Source organism: Poecilia reticulata, linkage group LG16 (assembly GCF_000633615.1).
Source record: "Poecilia reticulata strain Guanapo linkage group LG16, Guppy_female_1.0+MT, whole genome shotgun sequence".
Lineage (NCBI taxonomy): Eukaryota > Metazoa > Chordata > Actinopteri > Cyprinodontiformes > Poeciliidae > Poecilia > Poecilia reticulata.
The window spans coordinates 26,449,781-26,468,498 of NC_024346.1; the positions used below are offsets into that span (position 1 = coordinate 26,449,781).

Consider the following 18,718-nt stretch of genomic DNA (forward strand, 5'->3'; position numbering starts at 1 on the left):
CACACTTTAATAAATTAGTAATAAAGACAAAAATAAATGGGCTAAATATGTTTTGCATACAATTTTAATGTGTGTCATTAAGCAAGCACGCTTGCACACATTTAGGTACTTCGACTTCAGTGATGCATTTTGTGTTTTACATAAATAACACTATTTTAGTTTATGTATCAATTACACTGCAATGTGTTATAATAATGTACCTAAGTAAAGATTTTAAATAAAGATTAATTGAATTTTTTCAAATTGTTCTTTTAGATTGGCCTAATTCATGATTTTGGTGGATTTAACATGCTTATGAAATTACCCATTAGTTTGTTTTTAAACTGATCTATCATACTTTTGAAGGTTTTACGGATTTAACCTAAATGTGAAATTAAAAGAGAATGAGACATGGTTTAAAATGGAAAATTATTCCAGGACATCAGAAGACATTCGGGATATGATCCGCATGAGCACAGTGCACTGTAAGAAAATTAAAATTAAAATCATGACATAATTAAAAATATTGATTTGTGATTAGTATAATCAAAGAAAGAACAAAGTAAATTTTAAGGAAGAAATGGGTTAGTATTTAGACAGTATTGACAATGACATAAGCTGCTCTGCTATGTCATTATTGACACAATACCTCTTTTGACTTATTTTGAAGGTCCTCAGCCTCCTTTTTCAGTCTAGACTTCTCATTCTCTAGGTCTGCGATCGCTTTGCGTAAATCATCAGCCTCTTTGCTGGTATTTTGTTTCTCATACTCCAGTTTTTCGACAGCCGTCATTTTTTGTTTTGTGGCAATTTCTGTCTCGTGAAGGCGGGCTGCAATCGTGTCTGCCTGTTTCTTGAACTTTTTAGCCTCTTCTTCAGCTTTGGCCTGAGCATCGCTGAGCTGAGAGACCTGAAGCTTGAGTTTTTCGGATTCTGCTATTATTCCCAGTTGCTTTTGCCTTTCTGCTTCAAGCGATCGCTGGTACTCCTCGGTTTCCTCCTCTAGACGCTGCTGCATTAGCTGTTTGTCCTCCATGAGCTTTTGCGCCTGCTCCTGAGCCAGATCTTTCTGCTTTTGGAGGATCTCAGCCTCAGCTTTGAGTCTGGATGCCTCTTGTATGGCTTGCATTTTCTCCTTGAGCATTTTGTCTGCAAGTTCTCGCTGCTGGTTGAGATCGTCTTCTGCAATCTGTCTCAAGCGAGCAGCCTCTTGGGCCTCGACACTGAGCCTAGCGGCATCTTCCGCAAGCTTCTTCATGTTCTCGGCTTCCTCGGCAAGGAATTTTTGTGTGTTGTCCTTGTCTTTTTTGATAAGTCGCTGATTTTCCTCCTCAATTTTCATTTTCAGCTTGAGTAGTTCCTCCATCTGAACTTTAACTTTGAACAGTTCATCCTCCACCTGGGCCTTCTGTTTGACGGCATCATCGACTTCATCCTTCAGGCGCTGCAGCTCTTCGTCCAAGACAGACTTCTGTTTATCTGTTTCGTCAAGCTGAAGTTTGACCTTAGTGAGCTCTTGCTCTACTTGGAACTTTTGCTTTAGTGTTTGCTCGGCCAGTTTTTTGTGCTTTGCCATCTCAGCATCGGCTTGTTCTTTCTGCTTGAGGGCTGCGGCTTCTGCCTGTGCTCGCTTGGCAGCTTCGAATTCAGCCTCCTTCCTCAACTTCTCAGCATCTTCCTGAGCTTGGGCTTGGATGGTAGCTTCCTGCTCAGCAGCGGCCTTTTGTCTTTCTGCATCTTCTGCTTGTTGGCGAAGGAGAGCCGCCTCCCTTTCTGCCTTCTCCTTGGCGGCTTCCGCCTCCTTGGCGAGCTTCTTGGCCTTCTCGTACTCCTCCTTGAGTTTCTTCTGCATTAAGCTGTCCTCTTTCTGTTGAGCAAGGACACTTTGCACTTGCTGCTCTGCTGTGCTGCATTTGAGGGCGGCTTGGTGGGCGACAACAATCTGTTTTTCAGCTTCTTTGTCAGCTTCATCTTTCTGCTTCCTGGCTTCTTCTGCTTTCTTTTTCAGACGCTCGAGCTCGTCTTGGGCCGCCTTGCGTTGTCTGGCTGCCTCTTCCTCTGCTGCTGCAATTTTCTTGACCTTTTCTTCTGCTTCTCTTCTCCTCCTTTCTTCCTCAAGGGCAAGCTTCCTTAGCTTCTCAGCCTCCTCTTCTGCTCTGAGCTTGCTTTGTTGAGTTTCCTCTGCAATGTTCTTTAGCTTATTAAGTTCCAGCTCCAGATCAAGTTTTCCAGACGAAGCCTTTTCAAAGTTAAGCTTAAGGATTCTGATTTCCTCTTCAACGATCCGCTTCTGTTTGAGGGTGTCATCCACCAATGCCCTTTGTCTATCCATTTCATCCTCAGACGACTTTTTGAGCTGAACTATCTTTTCCTCAATGTCTTGCTTGTGTTGGTTTGCCTGGTCCTCAAGGGCTTTCCTCTGGTACGCCTCATCCTCAGCTTGTCTCCTCAGTCTCTCATTTTCAGCCTCCTTCTCTTTCAGGGCAATCTCAGCCTCTGTTTTTAGGCGAGTTGCATCACTGATCGCGGAGAGCTTCTCTTTGAGAATCCTCTCAGCCTCCGCTCTCTGCCGAGCCGCCTCTTCCTCTGCAATCTGCCGCTGATGCTTGGCTTCCTCAGCAATGGCTCGGAGTCGGCTTGCTTCCTCAGCCAGGTCCCTCATCTTGGAGGCTTCTGCTTCAAAAAGCTGTTTACTCTTCTCAGTGTTGGACATGGACTCCTTTTCTGCTTTAGACTTCAACTGGATAAGTAAATCCATCTCACTTCTAACTTTGGAAAGTTCATCTTCCAGTTGTTTCCTTTGCTGCTGGGCAGCAAGGACTTCGTTCTTCAGACGGTAGAGTTCGTCCTCAAGCAGGGACCTCTGTTGTTCTGCATTGTCAAAATCTGCCCTGAGTCGAATGAGCTCCTGTTCTGCAGTGAGCTTCTGCTGAGCCGTGCTCTCGGCCACCTTCCTCTGCCTCTCCAGTTCTTTCTCTGCCATGTCCTTCTGCTTCAGGGCCGACTCCTCAGCTTTGGCTCGCTTCTTGGCCTCGCGCTCTGCATCCTCTTTTTGTTTCTCAGCTTCTTCCTGGGCTAGCATCTTCTTGTGTGCTTCTTCTTCAGCTTGCAGTCTCAGACGAAGGGCTTCATTGGCTTTCTGTCTCCATTTCTCCAGTTCCTTCTCAGCTTCTTCTCTGAGATTTTCTGCATCTTCCTGTTGTTTCTTGAGGCGAGTTGCTTCCTGTTGCAGCTGAAGGACAGTGCCGTGCTCTTGCTTGAGTGATTCCTCCAACTTGAAAGTCTTTTCTGCAAACGAAGTGTGTTTGCTCTGGAGTTCAGCGGCAGCGCTCTTCTGGGCTGCCTCATGAGCCACTTTGATTTGTCTTTCTTTTTCGACCTCGGCTTGCTTGACTTGCCTCTCGGCTTCCTCAGCCTGCCTCCTGAGGTTTTCAAGGTCTTCGAGAGCTTTTTGTTTCTGTTTCGCCGCCTCCTTCTCCGCCTCAGATTTGCGTTTAAGTTCCTCCTCGGCCATGCGCTTTTTCTGTGTCTCTTCGCTGACTTGTTTGCGGAGCTTCTCTGCCTCTTCCTGTGCTGCCTTTCTGAGTTTCTCTGCTTCATCGGCTCTGTTGCGAAGTTGCTTGAGCTCAGATTCTGCGGTAGACTTTTGTTTGACGGTGGTCTCAAGCTGGAGTCTAATAAGACGGATCTCCTCTTCAATCTTGACTCTGCTCTGTAGAGCTTCATCCACCTGCTGGCTTTTGTCCTGGATCTGTTGCTCTGAGAGGTTTTTAAGCTCACTCAGCTCCAGCTGGATGTTTTGCTTTTGCTTTTCTGCATCTACAGCAGCGATCTCTCGCCTGTTTACTTCCTCCTGCATTTTCAGCTTCAGCTCTTGGGCCTCTTTTTCAGCTTTAGCAACAGCCTTTGCTTGAGCTTCAGCTAACTGCTTCTGTTTGTCTAACTCAGCCTGCATCTCCGCCATCTTTTTTTGTTCTTCCGCTTTGAGTTTCTGTGCAGCTTTCTGCATTAGTGGAAGCAAATGGTAAAGAAAGGATTATAATCAAGCACGACAGGTTAAAGGTAATATTTTACATTGACCGGCTCAAAACAGTGTGGGTTAAAATTGTCCTTACGTTCTCCGTCAGAGCTGAAACACACTTGTTTAAGAGCAGGCTAATGTGAAGCATTACCATGGCAGTGTTAAGGTTAAAATTAGCTCAAAGAAAAGTTCAATCACTTGATGCAAATTAGGTGCACATTCATAAAGGTGATGTTAAAAAAAATCACAATGCAATCAAAAAATTAATCATGACAAGACAATTCAGGAAAAACAGAAAGATGTGGATGATTCAGTTAATGTAAGGGAACAAAATATCACTTCGCAACACAGCAAGAAAATCATGGCATGCAAATGTAGATGTATCTTTGGGAAATTGTTGGGTTGATATTTTTAAACATTAAACATACGTATATTTTATAGCGTTTACATCTCAAATATTTTCACTAATGACATATAAATGATCCCAATGGATAGTTTTCCATATTATATTTACCTTTCTGTGTAAACAGACAAGAGTATTTGTTTAAATGTACCTATCCTTTCAATATTTAAGTTAAAGACACTATTCTGTCAGACTACTGTTATCACGTCACACACACTGGGGGTTCTTTAAATCACTATTTGTAACTATATAGAATTAAAGGGTACAGCAAAGTCAAAGGTGAAATATTCAGGTTAGTTAAACTGTTTGTGAGGACACCAGACACCGCTTCAGAGACATTGACGGTACAAAGCTGAGCATTTAAACCATAGCCTGTAGGAATGGATGTTAAAGACAAGGTGTCAGTTTGAACTGTAAGCTGGATTTCTACTGAAGACTTCAACAAAACGTAGAGATGCACTGAGAAATTGGCTGGAGAAAAAAAAAAAACAGTCTTTTTCCATCGATGAAGGAATCATAGTAGGTTTATGGTTTCTAAGATAAAAAGACGTAATCGTTTTCAGAACCAGTGAGTTATTTAAATAGCAGAGAAGGCACAGATGAGTAAAAGGCTACTAGAGAAGAAACAAAATTTTTTATAGGTCAGCAGTTCATTTACGCCACTAGAGAGTGAAGGGGTGAACATAGATTTTAAGCAGTAACAGAAAGGCTGATCTGTGTACTCCAAAGTTGCTCAGTTTTACCCTTTTTGAGCTTTCAAGACACTTGTCATGTTTTTGATATGTTGGCTGCTTTTTAGACAACTTGGAAGCAAAGGATTTACATTCTCCAAAAATAATACAATGATTCTGCTGTTTTAGTTACTCTAGCCATGCTACTTCCCCTAATGCCTAGTATAAGCTAAAGAAAGTTTACAATGTCAATTCTGTGGTCAATTTTTCTGTGCTTGAAAATAATAAAACCATATTAAACAAAGGCAGGGGATCAGCCACAAAATTCTAATCAGTGCATCTCTAATAAAAATGCAAAAATAATGCACTTGAAAGCCAAAATGCATTTTAAAAGAAACACAAATGACGAGAAGGAATGAGGAATACAAATTAGATAGGTACCTGAGACAGTGAAAAGTTTACCTCTTAAATGCTCAAACATGGCAAAGCACTGGCAAGCAGTTATAGGAGGCAAGGACAGAAACAAAACACTGGGTTAGGAAAGAATGTGTGTCTTTAAAATTGTGTTAATGTAGGAATAACAGAGGTGGGAAAGAGAGTGTAACGTAAAAGACTTAAAGTGACTCGTGGAATAACAAAAAAACAAGGGAAAAACTGAAAGAAGTGAAAGAAAGAACCCCTTATTTTAAATCTGTAATGGGAAAATATATAAAATGAATGAAAGTGATTATGTACGTATGTGTGTATGAATGTCACTGTATCACTTAATGTGATTTTGAGTGAGTCATCCCTGTTTTCTTTATATTCTGCTTCAAAGTCAACGAACATCTTAGAAAGTTGCCTAAAGCATGATTTCTTCAGTCTTTTTGAAAGAATTTTATAATTACAGAAACATATTTTTGTTAGATTACATTAAAAATCTTAAAAATAAAATAATTAAAGCTACTTAAATTTGACAGACAAGCCAAAGTAAGCCGCCAGGTTGCTTTGGAAACTCTGACTAAGTAGTGAACAGTATAAAGAAATGAGAGGTGGCTCAAAACTAGTAAACATTCGGTTATTTGACACAGCATTTGAACACACTCAAAACACATGCGCTGCAGCTTACCTGCAATAATTTGAATTGAATTTCTTTTTTTTTTTTTTATATTTAAGGATGTAATATTTTCTAAAACATTTGCCTGTGTTGCTAACCGATCAGCTGCAGGACGCCATTGTTTCATGCTTGACCAGTGCAAAGAAATTTGTCTCCCATACATTAAATGTAAATAGTGTGTGAGTGGAGTAGAGAAACTGGAAGTGCCTGTGCATGTGTGTGCATGCATTTTGGTGATCAGTGGGAACTGTGTTTGTGCTGTTTGGTGTTTCAGTGAATATTTGCTCGGTCACTTGGTTGGTTTAGTTAGTGTTAAGAGATTAGTTTGTTTGGGACCCTCAGCCAGTTGCCACGTACCTCCTCGTCCTCCAAGCGTTGCTGCATGTCGATGATGAACTTGATGTACTGATTAGTAAGAGTCATCAGCTCGCTGTACTTAGTCTTCAGAGTCACATACTGATGTGGGAGAAACAAACAACACCAGGAGACGAATGAACTTCTAAACAATAATTATTTTGCTGAGGTACAGCAACTTGACAAAATGATCTCAAATTAGCAATGCTAATGATGCTAACAGTGCTAACAATTAAGATAGTACCATTTAAAAATCTCAATTGTTGTATTTTATGATGACCTATTGGTGCATATTTAACTGGTTTCTGAGTCCTTTTTTCTGCCTTAAACACCAAAAATAGATTTGGTCAGTAATAAACCAGTATCAAAATGATGAGGTTAAAATGTCAACCAGGCATTAATTTTCTCTTTTTTAAAGTAACAGTAAAAGTGTGGTCACAGTTGGCAATGCTAGCGGTGGTCATTGTCCTAACTAAGACGGTAAGAAAAGCTAAAAATGTCAAATGCCATGGTATATGGTGCATATGACCCGTCTCTTTCTGTACTATATTTTTTGTCTTGTACTCCAGAAACAGTTGTAGTTTGAAAAGCGCACCTCCTGAATGATGTTGTCCGAAGCAGAATCCAGTTTAGCTTTCTTCAGAGGAGAAGCAAGAGGCTCCACCTGAGCTCTGTAGGCAACCAACTGCAGTTCATAGTCCTGTTGGCATGAAAACATTAGTTAAACTCAGAACACTTTCAAGTATGTTAATGCAAGATGTGTGCTGCTATGATTTCTTCGAGGCTCACCTTGATTGTATCAATGTATGCTTTAGCATACTTTTGACACTCATCAACTTTGCCTTGATTCTGCTCAATCTCACTCAGCAGTTTCTGTAAAAACAAACAAAAAAAAAGGTTCAAGTTAAAAGTTCAGCTGAATTATCTCTTAGGAAATGTTGATGGCAAATAAAAATGTTTTCATCATACCTTCTCCTGTGCCAGCTGTTCTTTAAGAGTTTTGGTGTCGGTGATGGGCGTGGCCTGGATCTTCTCCTGCCTTTGCTTGGCGTCGGCGATCCAGCGCATGAGCCAGTCGTAGCTCTCGCGATAGTAACCAAGCTGTCGGCCGAGCTGCTCCAGCTCTCTCTGGCGAAGGTCAATCTGTGTGAACACGGCTTTCCAGCGGTCCTGGAGGCTAGTGGTCAGCTGGCGATAGTGGTCAAGCTCAATGTCCCGCTCGGTGTGAACGCGGGACATCTTGTCGCTGACGGCGGAGGCTTTCTTCAGCTCCTCCTCCATGGAGTCGAACACCGGCTGCTCGCTCTCAGCCTCGCCCCGCATGTTCTGTCAATCGTAGCAAAACAATCCGTTCAGTTCAAATAGCAAAAATTCAAAAGTTAAATATTACAGTAGATTGGATAGAAGTTTCTGCTGCTATGCTATGTGTTGTAAAAATATTAAACAGAATTTCTTTAGGAAGTGTTAACGTTAGGGTTCCAAGAAATCTCCATTTCAAAATTTGATGCTTTTCCAGACTCAAATTCCTCAATTTGTTGGGTAGTTTTTCTAAAACTAGGGAAGTTTGAACTCAAATCTTTTAGTTTTCACTAAAAGTATGTTCTGAGGATCATTATTTAACGTGATCTGTTATTAAAAAAAATGACAAATATGTATTTCAGAGCATCTAGAGGCCAAAAAGCTGTCAACTGTGATATTTCTTATGATCTGGCAGTGACTTAAAAAAAAATCAAATGATCAATTATTTGGACAAAATTTTAATTTCAGAAGTTAAATAAAGTCAATATAAACAGCCCTTCACTGTTCTGAAATGCAATGATTTTTTTGTAGCTTTTAGGTAATAAGACAGGTCTATGTTATTTTTTCTGTATTCCTACCCAGACTAATAACATGTTAAAATCCACTTCTTCTTTTTAGACAGTTCAAGACTGTAATTTTGTTTTAGCCATTAAAAATGATAATAAAAATCTGAATAGTTTATTTACCTTCAGCTTGGATCGTTGGGTCTCCACCTCCGTGACGTCACTGGGTACAGCCTGAACCTCTCGCAGACAGTCCTCATACTGCTTCAGCACTCCCTCCGCTCCCTGGGTGTTCCGGATCACCATGTCTACAGTCTTCAGCCTGAAGAGACGAGACGCGCAAAATAAGTCCGTGAAGAACAGAGGGCAAAATGTCATAGTCTTTCTTCAGTGTGGCTAAAGAATAATTAAAAAAACAACCATACTTCTCAAGATAGACGGAGGAGAGCATGTAGACGTGGTCCATCTTCTGCACGGTAACATCCAGTTCGGACCGCAGAACAGGTGCCGAGGCCGGCTGCTGGGGGGACGCCAGCACCTGCTGGGTTTTCACAGACACCTTGTCCAGGTCCTTCTTAAGACCCTCCAGTTCTCCCTGGACTTTCTGTGGACCAAAGAAAGACCAGAGGTAACAACATTAAAATAGATATAAAGGAATACAAGAGACTTTTAAATTTCAGTCAGCTTTTAAATTTTCTCTATGCCTAATATCTAAATTAAAGAATAAAATAAAAAGAAACAAAACATATATTTTTGTTATTTATTTGATTAGGACTGTGATTGATTTGCGGCGATGTAAAAATACAAGAATTAGCACAACAGCTAAATTTCATCCTTTGTCGTTAGATTTGACAAACTTAACTCTTTAAGAAACATTAAATTAATCAGTACGGAGATTTGGTGGTTATTAGTTATTGTGTATGAGCAGAGATGAAAACATCTGTGGTGGAACTGCAGCCAGCGGCTCCATAATCTCTGCAATTTCCACAGAATTTCATTAAAAAATGAAAAATATTTGTTTCTTTTTTTTTTCCCTCATGTGTTCTGCATTTAAACACAGATTTCAGTGGAAATTAGAACAGCAAAACTTCTCTCTCCTATTTATTAATCATTTCTGCTCGGCTTTTTGCCGACCACACATTTCTGACACGTTTCTTTGTCCTAACTTTGTTTGAGTGTCGTGGGTTTTCTGCGGGTTTACCTGCTGATCTGTCCGCTTCTGGATGCATTCCTTCAGCGGCTCCTTGTCCAGCGGTTTGCGGATGCGACTCACAGTCTGAGACTCGCAGTTCTCGATGCGCAGACGCAGATCCTTGATCTCAGAGATGTAGTTCTTGCACAGAGTCTCGTCCTGTTGGCCTGCACGGACGCATTTGAATTCAGAGAGACCAGAAAGTAAACGGAGAACAAATTTAGCCTTTAAAAAAAAAAAAAAAATCAAAACAAAAATTTATTTTACGAAGCATGTTGATGTATTCTGAGAGATTCGGTTAATTTAGTCTAACAATCTTTTTATTGTGCTGCGTTTTCACATGTAAGCCAATAATTCATGCGGTTTTTGTGTGTTAAGTCTCTGAAACACACTTATCTATATCACACACACTATGTTGCATGTATCAAAAACTGTACATACAGTACCTTACAAAAGGTGAAATATTCATACCTCTGATTTTTTGTTAAATTAGAACCACAAGGCTCAATGCGTTTTATTGTGATTTTAACTGACTGAAGAACATAAATTATCACCTAAGTGTTAAGAAAGGCAACAAATACATGGTTATTAAGCTTTTTTATTATCTAAATTATATTATTGTAGTTCTGCATGTTTGTTTAAAGTCAAGCTAGGAAGATTAATTTAATCTTATTCTCAACCTAATCATTAGGAAGATATATTTATTTTCTAGTTCTTGGGAGCTCCACTAATTTCTGATGCCGCCCTGGGCAACCGCCCATGTCACCCAATATCAAAAACCGCGGTAACACTTTATTTGAAGGGGGGTGAATAAGAATCAAATCAAATCAAATCTTCCTTAATCAAGCATGTTTGTACAGATGGTGACTTAGATCTTCCTGGGAAAGTCCTGAGCTGCAAAACCAAACTATGTGTTAATTTAGTTTCTGTGTCTCCCCTCTGTCTGAATTCACATCCTGCTGTGAAGATAGGATGTGGATTTCAGCCCCTCCATTCCTGTTCACACCTTTCTCTCCCCTGCTAATAAAAGAGACAAACAAACTGAAGGTTTTCAGAACACATGGTGAGCTGCTAGGAGGAGCAGTTCACTGTGTCTTCTCCTTCTGCAGAAGTTTGGTTAAAAACTCATATACGTTGTCTGTGGTTCTCTTTTTTTTATGTAGGTTTAAGAAAATACCTAACAAGTTATGTCATGTTTATGACAGTGTCATGACAGTCTTATTCACCCCCCTTCAAATAAAGTGTTACCAAAACCGCCACCGTATGCAAGTTTTCAAAAAGAAAATGTTTACTGTCTGAAGCTAAACATGTCTGAAGATACTTAGATTTTCAGATTTTTATAATCAGGAAGGTCTAAAGGAAACCATTTTGTTTAAAACTTTAATTTAGAAACTTTATATTGATTTTGCATGGCACTTAAGTGCGACTAGGTGACAGTCGCTCATCCAGCCGAGCGGTCTGTGTAATTTGTGGATGTGAAACTTCAAGCTCTTGCATGAAGATGTGCACACGCTGGCTGGTGACGCAACCCTAACCAATACTTTCTGGAAAGTATTGGTTAGAAAACTGGAAACGCTTAGAGGTATGAGTACTTCTGGAAGGCATTGTACACCTGCGTGAGAAAAAGCACTACATAGTGATCGCAGCATGTGAAATGCACATGGTGTGGCAGCCTGTGAGCCAAAACAACATGCTGTAAACGCGACACTCATCTACATGCTAACACTTCTGTCTGGTCATCCATCGAAAACTGGAAAGCATTTAAATCAGCTCGGTTTGCAGCAGCTTTGTCTAAGCCTTGCATCACTCACCTTTCAGCCTAACAACCTGAAATTCTCCTGAAAGGTGAATTGACAATTTTGTTTGTTTTTTGATTTTTTTTTCACTGTAGAAGTGTTGCATAAAATCCACAGATTTCCTCGTTTCTCTGAAAGCAAAGCTAGTTTTACCTTTCTCCATGGAGCGGAGCAGGTTATCAAAATGCTGGCTGACTTTGTTGTAGTCGTCCTCCACCTGCATGCGGTCGTCGGGGCGGAAAAGCTGGGAGTCCTGGCTGTCCCGCATGAAGTCTTGATAGTGGGCCTCCAGGTTTCTCATGACCAGTCGGTACTCTTCTGGTTTCATGGTTTTTAACTGCAGATATATAAAAAAAAAACAGATGTGATTTCTGATAAAATAATCCTAATAATCAAATTTTCCAGTTTTGTGTGTAAAGTTGTATCTATCTGGATGGTTGATTAATCTTTATTTGCTTGTGTTGTAGTGAACTGACTTTTGAGAGAAGAGGTGGACATGTTCATTTTAAACTGTAAATGAATTAAGTAAACAAAAAAAAAACAATATTCCATTTATTATGAACTATGGCTCAATACCCTGGGCGGCATCCCATTAGTGGGTGGAAGAAACACCCAAAACGAAAAAAAAAAAATCAAATGTGCTATGAGTGAGATTTGTACTGCTTATTTGCTTATTCCCTCAATTGATAGAGTTCTCAGTGTTGTGATTAGAGCAAAAAACAGCGCTAACGTTAGCATCCGAGCCACAGCTTCAGATTTGTAGCTGAACAAAAACCCATTTAAAGGTTTAAATTAGAATCTGTACGCTTTTTCGAAATGTAACATGATCTGAAACACTAAAAAATTAAAATTTTTGAGTTGATTCGATCAAAAATTACTATCAAAAAAAGTTAAAACCTACCATGGCGATGTTCCAGGAGCGTATCTGTGTGAAATCTCTGGTCAGGTACTGCCATGACAGCAGACTCTTCAAGTTAATGTGAAGCATCTGCCACATGGAGGTCATCTGCTGGAGATTTGAATCCAGACTAAAGCAGGGGTAGACATAAAAATGAGGTTAAATATAAGCAGCAAAGAGGCATCCTTCAAAAAATTTCTCTTGTCTGCTTCTGGTTTTATTGTTTTTGTTTTGTTTTGTTTTTTTACCTCGTCACGCAGTCTACTGCCTCCTTATTGACCGGAGGGACAAGGAAGCAGACAGAAGGAACCACTGCTTCATTTCCGGAGCGGTTTAACACTTTCCACTTGAAGGGCTGGGAGTTGTTGAGCAGGGCACACTCTTCTCCTTTATGGACCGTGATCTGAACCACATTAAATCAGGCTGATTAAAGTTCTGATGTGGTGATACGTCTGAACCTGAGGCTCGAATCTGGGTTGAAGAATCTCACCTCCTGCTGCTTGAAGTCACAGACAGCTTGAATAGGCGTCTTTCCCTTAATGGGGGTGGTGGGATTACGGGGTTTCAGCTGGATGATGGACCTGGACCTCTTGTTCAGTCCATTGAGCAAAGTCTGAAATTCATTCATCTGCTCCTTTTCCTCCTGTTTGGAACAGAAAACACAAAATAAAAGACTCTGTGTCTATTCGTTTTCCTCCATCAATCATTTTGTGAAGTATCCATGACTCATGAGCATCAGCGTATTCCCACCACGGCATCCTGCAGCAGATCCTCCAGGCGCGTGGCGGTCGTAGAGCGGTCGCAGCTGTATTTCTTCTTCATGCTCTCTTGCATCTTCTTCATCTTGTCCTGCGCTTCCTTTACATCAGCGAAGAACTGCGACGACAGGAGACGGCACGACGGTCACAAACTTCACGAGAACACAGCTGGAGTCTGATTTAAGACCGTGGTGATTGATTACATTTCTTCCCCACCTGGTAATAAGCCGTGTTTTCTTTAAGATGAGCTTCGACGCAGCAGCACAGCTGCAGGATCCAGCTCCACTGAGTCTGCAGAGCAGCTGTGAAGGCCTGGTAAGACATTATGATGACAGCTTGTTAGCTTGGACAACATTTTCTTTAACTTTATTCAACCTGCACTGAAAAATCACAACATCTTACCAAGCATTTTCGTTTAGTTTCTGGTGCAAATGTCTTAGTATACTTCAAATAAGACAAAACTAACCCTCAAGAGATGATTTAAGGGTAAATTATTCCTTTATATTGATAAAAATGTTCAGGTTTCATTTCATATAAAACATGTTATAAGTGAAAAAAGTTAACTAGGACACAAACTAGTACTTTTCATCAACATTAAGGAGTAACTGACTTTAAAAAGTGACTATACCTTGCTGAAAAGTTACTTGTAGTTAGTTTCTTTTTTTTATTTTTTACAGACGTCTAAGAGTATTTTTGATCAAATATACTCTAGACAAGCAACTGAAGTTACAGCTATTTTTATCTTGCTTGTTGTAAGCAGAAAACAGCATAAAACAGTTTCCAGCATGTTGTCAGCACCTCTACAGTCTTCTTCCCGGGATGTCCGTCTCTAATCAGTTTCTCTCCCATAGCCTGGATGTCGTTAACCTTCTTCTCTCTTTGCTCCAGCTCTCGCATCAGGCCCTTGTAAACGTCCAAAACACGCAGTTAAAAGGATTTACTTCTACACCGAATTAGATTCACGATTATTTTTTCGATTTCCACTTACGGAGTAGTTTTCTTTCTTCACCGTCATGTTGGTGTTTCTGTCGCTCCAGTCGTAGTTGACCTCTTCCTCTTCCTTGTCGTTCAGCCACATCAGCTCTTTGGTTGCTGAGACGACAAAGGCGTGCAGAGAGTCCAGGTTCCTCAGGCGGGACTTGGAGGAGTTCTGGGACAAAAAAAAGATGGTGGGTTTGAGTAAGTTTAGAAATAAATCTGGATGTAATAATAAAAAAAAAATCTGTTTAAAATAAGCTATTCACCAGCAGTTTGCCGTACTGAAGGTCCAGTTTCCCCAGGTATTCTCTGTATGTCCCTTTGCTGACCGGTGATAACTGACTCTGCAGTGCAGGAAAATGAAAAAAAAAAAAATCTGATGAGACACAGGGTACGTGTGAAAAACCGATTAAGGTCACCTTAAGCATTCAGTACCTCGTCGGACTTGGCCCGTTCGATCTTGGACTTGAAGTCCTCCACGGTCTGATGCAGACCTCTGTGGCTGCCCAGCTGGGACTCCACAGAGGGCAGATCTGACCCCCACTCCGACTTATCGATGCGCCGCTGGTTCTCTTCCACCCAGGCCAGAAGATCTTGGACGTAGCGCAGCGTCACGTCGTCCAGCTCCGGCCGCACCTTGGCGCTGCTCTGCTGCAGGGTCTGCATGGGCTGGACCTTAACCGCGGACGCCTTCAGGCGCAGGTTGTAGTCGCTGCGCAAGTTCACCAGCCGCTCGTGGATACGGTAAACTCTGAGAAAGTTTAAAGAAAAGGTGTTAACTGTTAGTGAACCAAGCTGAATTGACTCGATTTTTCTTCAAAGGGGAGGAGTGATGTAAGTCACCTGCGGTACATCTGTTCCGCCTGAGGGTGGCGCCCATCCTTGAGCATCTGGACATCGTTAAAGAGCAGGCGGATGGTGCTTTCCGCCTTGTCCAGCTCCCTGTCCACCTCTGCCGTGTGCTGAGCTGGTTTCCCAGCGTTCAGCAGAGCGATGTCCTGAATGGGAAGAGAGGAAACAGAAACTTGAATCATCAGCTCTTCAACACAAGTGTTTTTGTTTTTTTTTCCTTCGCATAAACAAACATATTCTGTTTTCCTAAGCTCTATGGTTTCTAAACAATGAATCAACTACTTGAAGTATTTGGCAAACAGCAAAATGACTTCGGCATGATCCGATTGTCATGTGGTCAGACTATTTTTCGTCTACTGTTTTTTTTTTCCCCCACTAAGTTGTAAAACACACAAACCTTCTGCAGGAGGCCGTCCAGATGACTGAGATGTTCGTCACACAACCCAGACTCCATTGATACTTTGCTGAAAATCCTCTGCAGCCTCTCCAGTCTGGATCAGATCACAATAGTACAATATAAGAAAAACAAAAAAACTGTGAAACAACATTTTATGATGTTTGGGAGTCATGAAGTTACAATAAAGCTAACTATGCCTGATTACAAACTATCATCTGACCTCCTCTGTGATTAGACTGAATTAAATCCGTTTCTTTTTTTAGTCGCAGCAGCTAGACAACAACATGAGAAAAGCGGGTCTTTCATTAAAATACCTGATGCCGGGAAGTAAGTGGCAACAACATTCTTTTGAGACAATAATCGTCGAAGCAAACAAGATAATTTAGCAACAGCGAAGTTATAAATCAAACTTAATTTAAGTCTTTCAGTCTTTCTCCCAGACGTCTTATCGCTGTTTCCAAACCAAATAACGTAGCAAAGACCTTTTATGAACTCTGCTTATTCGGTATGGTTCACTGTTTGTTCTCCAATCTAATGGGATGTGGGGGGACTAATGCGGTTAGAGGTCAACTTTATAAACTTGAAGGTCCTTGCTCCCCCCCTCCGTATACTATAAAAACATATAAAGTCTGAAAACTTTTGGTGCAGAGCAATTTTAAAACATTAACTTACAGACTAGGTTGTAGGTGTGTCACAATCACCAATTTGGACGATAGATTGTCCCAGAAGTTATTACTATAAACAATAATATTATTTTTTTGAGAACATTTTTAAGTATCTTGGCAATGGAGAACTTAAAAATACCTAAATATTTCTTTATAGCTTTTTGTTTCAGGGTGCCACTCCTTGATAAACCTTCTGAAGGCGCTGGTGTATCTTTAGTCTAATTTCACTTCCTTCCATTCTGTTCCGATTTGGTATTTCTATTCTCTCTCCTGTAGACGTACAACGTGACTCTCTAACCTCTCAAACTCAATCCTGAGCAGTCGTTCTCTCTCTAGTATGGCCACGTGAAGTCGCCCCCACTCCTTCTCCACGTCGATGGGGTGGTAGCCGGGCGGCACCTTAACCTGACCAGAGTGAACTGCACTCTGTGGAAAAGTAGGCATTATATTATCATATTCATGGATAAAACGCTGTGTGTAGAACAGACTAGAGTGGAATAAACTCATAATAACTGGCTTACCTCAAAGGTCTGGTAGATGTGTTTGGAGTGGTTCTTGTCGGACTCCTTCGCCGGCAGCTCCGCCTCCTTGAATTTCAAGAATTGGCGCCAAATAAGCTGAAAAAGACAATTTTACAATTAGCAACTTCTATATTTTTTCTTCCATTTATCACGTTTTTGTTCTTTTTCCCCTAAAGACATTTATGTTTTCAATTTCAATTGTATTTACATAGTGCCAATTCGCATCAAATGTCGTCTCAAGGCACTTTTCAAAAAATTATTTCAGTTCAATCAGACATTCATTTCAATTGATTCTAGTTATCAAACAGTACAGTAAGCTCAGTTATTTACTTAAAAAAGTATCTTTAAAAGGTTTTATCCAAGGAAAACATATTCAGAGAATGATACTTTTATGTTTTATTCAAACGGGGGATGTTTTTTTCGCAGAGATGGAGTCATAAACAAAGTGAAGTGCTTCCTGACCTTTGACCTTATCTAGATTTCAACTTTTGAACTTCAATAAGAGAATCCGTGTTTCAGACGCTGTTTAAATCGACACCCCGCTTTACAGAATTCGCTTTTCTTGATTCCATGCTGGTTGTGTTGTTAAATTGTTCCACCGTTCTCCAATGAAAGTGCCTAAATCCAGATGAGTAAATCAAACACATCACATGCAGCTCCTGGCCTCTTCTGAAAGGACGTGCTCCCATGACTGGTGTAAATTCAATTAAACTTATAACAGAGTCACGTCAATTCACAATCTTTAAAGAGGGGCCAAAAAAACCCTGCCCAGCATGCCGTCAGTGTGTGGGCTGCTTTTAAAGCACCTTCCACTACTAAAAATCTATCACTTTGAATGAAGCCTGATAATAAATGAACTCCTGACACAAAATAATCCTTTTGTTCAGCTGTGCTGACAAGGGAGTGGCGGGGTTGGGGATGAAATTAAAGATTTTAGCTGTATTTACTCAACACTCGTTCTGCCCCACCCACAACACAATACCTCAACTACAGCTGTCTTTATCCGAACCTCATTTATGTGCGTTTGATCCAACAATGGACGGTTGCCAAAACTATCCTCACCCCCATTCTCAATTATTACGCACAAGTTCTTCAAAATTGTCTAAACGTGAAGCTTTCCGGAACAGTCGGTGGGGTTTGGGGCTCACCTCTATCTCCTCGTAGCTGCCGGGGAATTTCCTCTCCTCGAAGATGGTGACATGGTGGCGGATCCACTGGAGCAGGAGGGTCACCAGCTCGTAATATTCCTGCCAGCGCAGCTCCAGGTCCTGCGGCCAGCACAGCAGAGAGGCGGCATGAGAGTTTGACAACAGCGAACAGGACGGCTCTTATGCTGCTGAGAGTCCATTTTGGGTCACTAACACACCACCCTGAATTCAATTAGGTGGCAACAAGCCACGTCTTGTGTTGAGGGGAGGAGGCCGGCGAAGGGGGAGACAATGGGAAGAGACTCAAGGCAGCAGATTTTTAAAAAACTTTCTCAGATCGAATGTTTGTTTTTGCTGTCAAAATTGTCCTTTAGCTAAAAGCATTTTAGAGCTGGATTTCTGTTTGAACTAGTAAAAGGGTTGTGCACCAATTGAAGTATTCTGGCTGATCACTGATTCTTAAAAAACCTGACCTGCAGATTCTGATTTTGACCGATGCAGACTTTTTTTTTTGTCGATAAGTCGATAAATATAAAAGTCGATAAATATTGCGACAAAGTTGCTAAGTTGGCAACAGTAAAGTGACTATTGTTAAAAGCTCACATGCAGTCAGCCCTCTGCAATGGCAGAACAAGAGAGAGTGGCTGATTTTCAGAGCTTTTGAGGAAATACATGAGATCCATGGATATGATTGGTTTCACAAGTAGGCATCGGCCGTTTGCCGATTTCCAAAAATTAAGGTAATCGCGGCCAGCCGACTTATCTGTTCACTCCTAAAATGTACAAAACCTTTTAAAAAGCATTTTTGGCTTTTTTATGTATACATATTACAACCATAAACTTCAATCTAAGATATTGTGTATGCAATTTACATGACTTTTTTTATTGTTATCGACTAATACAGGTGTGTACATAGGTGTTGTTCAGTGAATGCCTCAGAGTTTCTAAGAGAACAGAAGTGAACGAACATTATCAAAAACACCAGGAAAACAGCATACACGTGAAAAAGAAAGTTGAAAATAATGGTCAACCTTTTATCCGCAAATGGAATAAAAGTTTAGGTTGGCCACCAACCTAAACTTACAGGCCATACAAGGAAAGGATTAATCGGAGAAGCAGCCAAGAGGCTCATGGTAACTAGAAAAACCACAGGATTTCAAAGCTCAGGTGGAAAAGTCAGTTGAAAG

The 18,718-nt window shown here is 40.8% G+C and overlaps 1 protein-coding gene across 26 annotated transcripts in view; it reads right to left on the reverse strand.

Annotated features, from left to right (window-relative positions):
- The window catches only part of plecb (plectin b), a 129,372-nt gene that overhangs the window by 9,752 nt on the left and 100,902 nt on the right, over nt 1–18,718 (reverse strand). For 21 of the 26 annotated variants that reach the window (XM_008431960.2, XM_017309428.1, XM_008431959.2 and 18 more), the window contains 24 exons: nt 17,532–17,651; nt 16,384–16,479; nt 16,161–16,288; nt 15,198–15,291; nt 14,792–14,946; nt 14,384–14,699; nt 14,215–14,292; nt 13,959–14,120; nt 13,769–13,873; nt 13,187–13,282; nt 12,963–13,088; nt 12,703–12,855; nt 12,461–12,615; nt 12,216–12,342; nt 11,468–11,651; nt 11,330–11,356; nt 9,528–9,685; nt 8,752–8,930; nt 8,510–8,648; nt 7,494–7,850; nt 7,314–7,397; nt 7,120–7,224; nt 6,528–6,626; nt 629–3,982 (listed from right to left, as the gene is read on the reverse strand). In XM_008431960.2, the coding sequence (XP_008430182.1) occupies nt 629–3,982; nt 6,528–6,626; nt 7,120–7,224; nt 7,314–7,397; nt 7,494–7,850; nt 8,510–8,648; nt 8,752–8,930; nt 9,528–9,685; nt 11,330–11,356; nt 11,468–11,651; nt 12,216–12,342; nt 12,461–12,615; nt 12,703–12,855; nt 12,963–13,088; nt 13,187–13,282; nt 13,769–13,873; nt 13,959–14,120; nt 14,215–14,292; nt 14,384–14,699; nt 14,792–14,946; nt 15,198–15,291; nt 16,161–16,288; nt 16,384–16,479; nt 17,532–17,651 (6,597 nt within the window). The remainder of the gene's footprint in view (nt 1–628; nt 3,983–6,527; nt 6,627–7,119; nt 7,225–7,313; nt 7,398–7,493; nt 7,851–8,509; nt 8,649–8,751; nt 8,931–9,527; nt 9,686–11,329; nt 11,357–11,467; nt 11,652–12,215; nt 12,343–12,460; nt 12,616–12,702; nt 12,856–12,962; nt 13,089–13,186; nt 13,283–13,768; nt 13,874–13,958; nt 14,121–14,214; nt 14,293–14,383; nt 14,700–14,791; nt 14,947–15,197; nt 15,292–16,160; nt 16,289–16,383; nt 16,480–17,531; nt 17,652–18,718) is intronic. The other 5 variants (XM_008431966.2, XM_008431954.2, XM_008431958.2 and 2 more) reach the window with 2 other exon arrangements.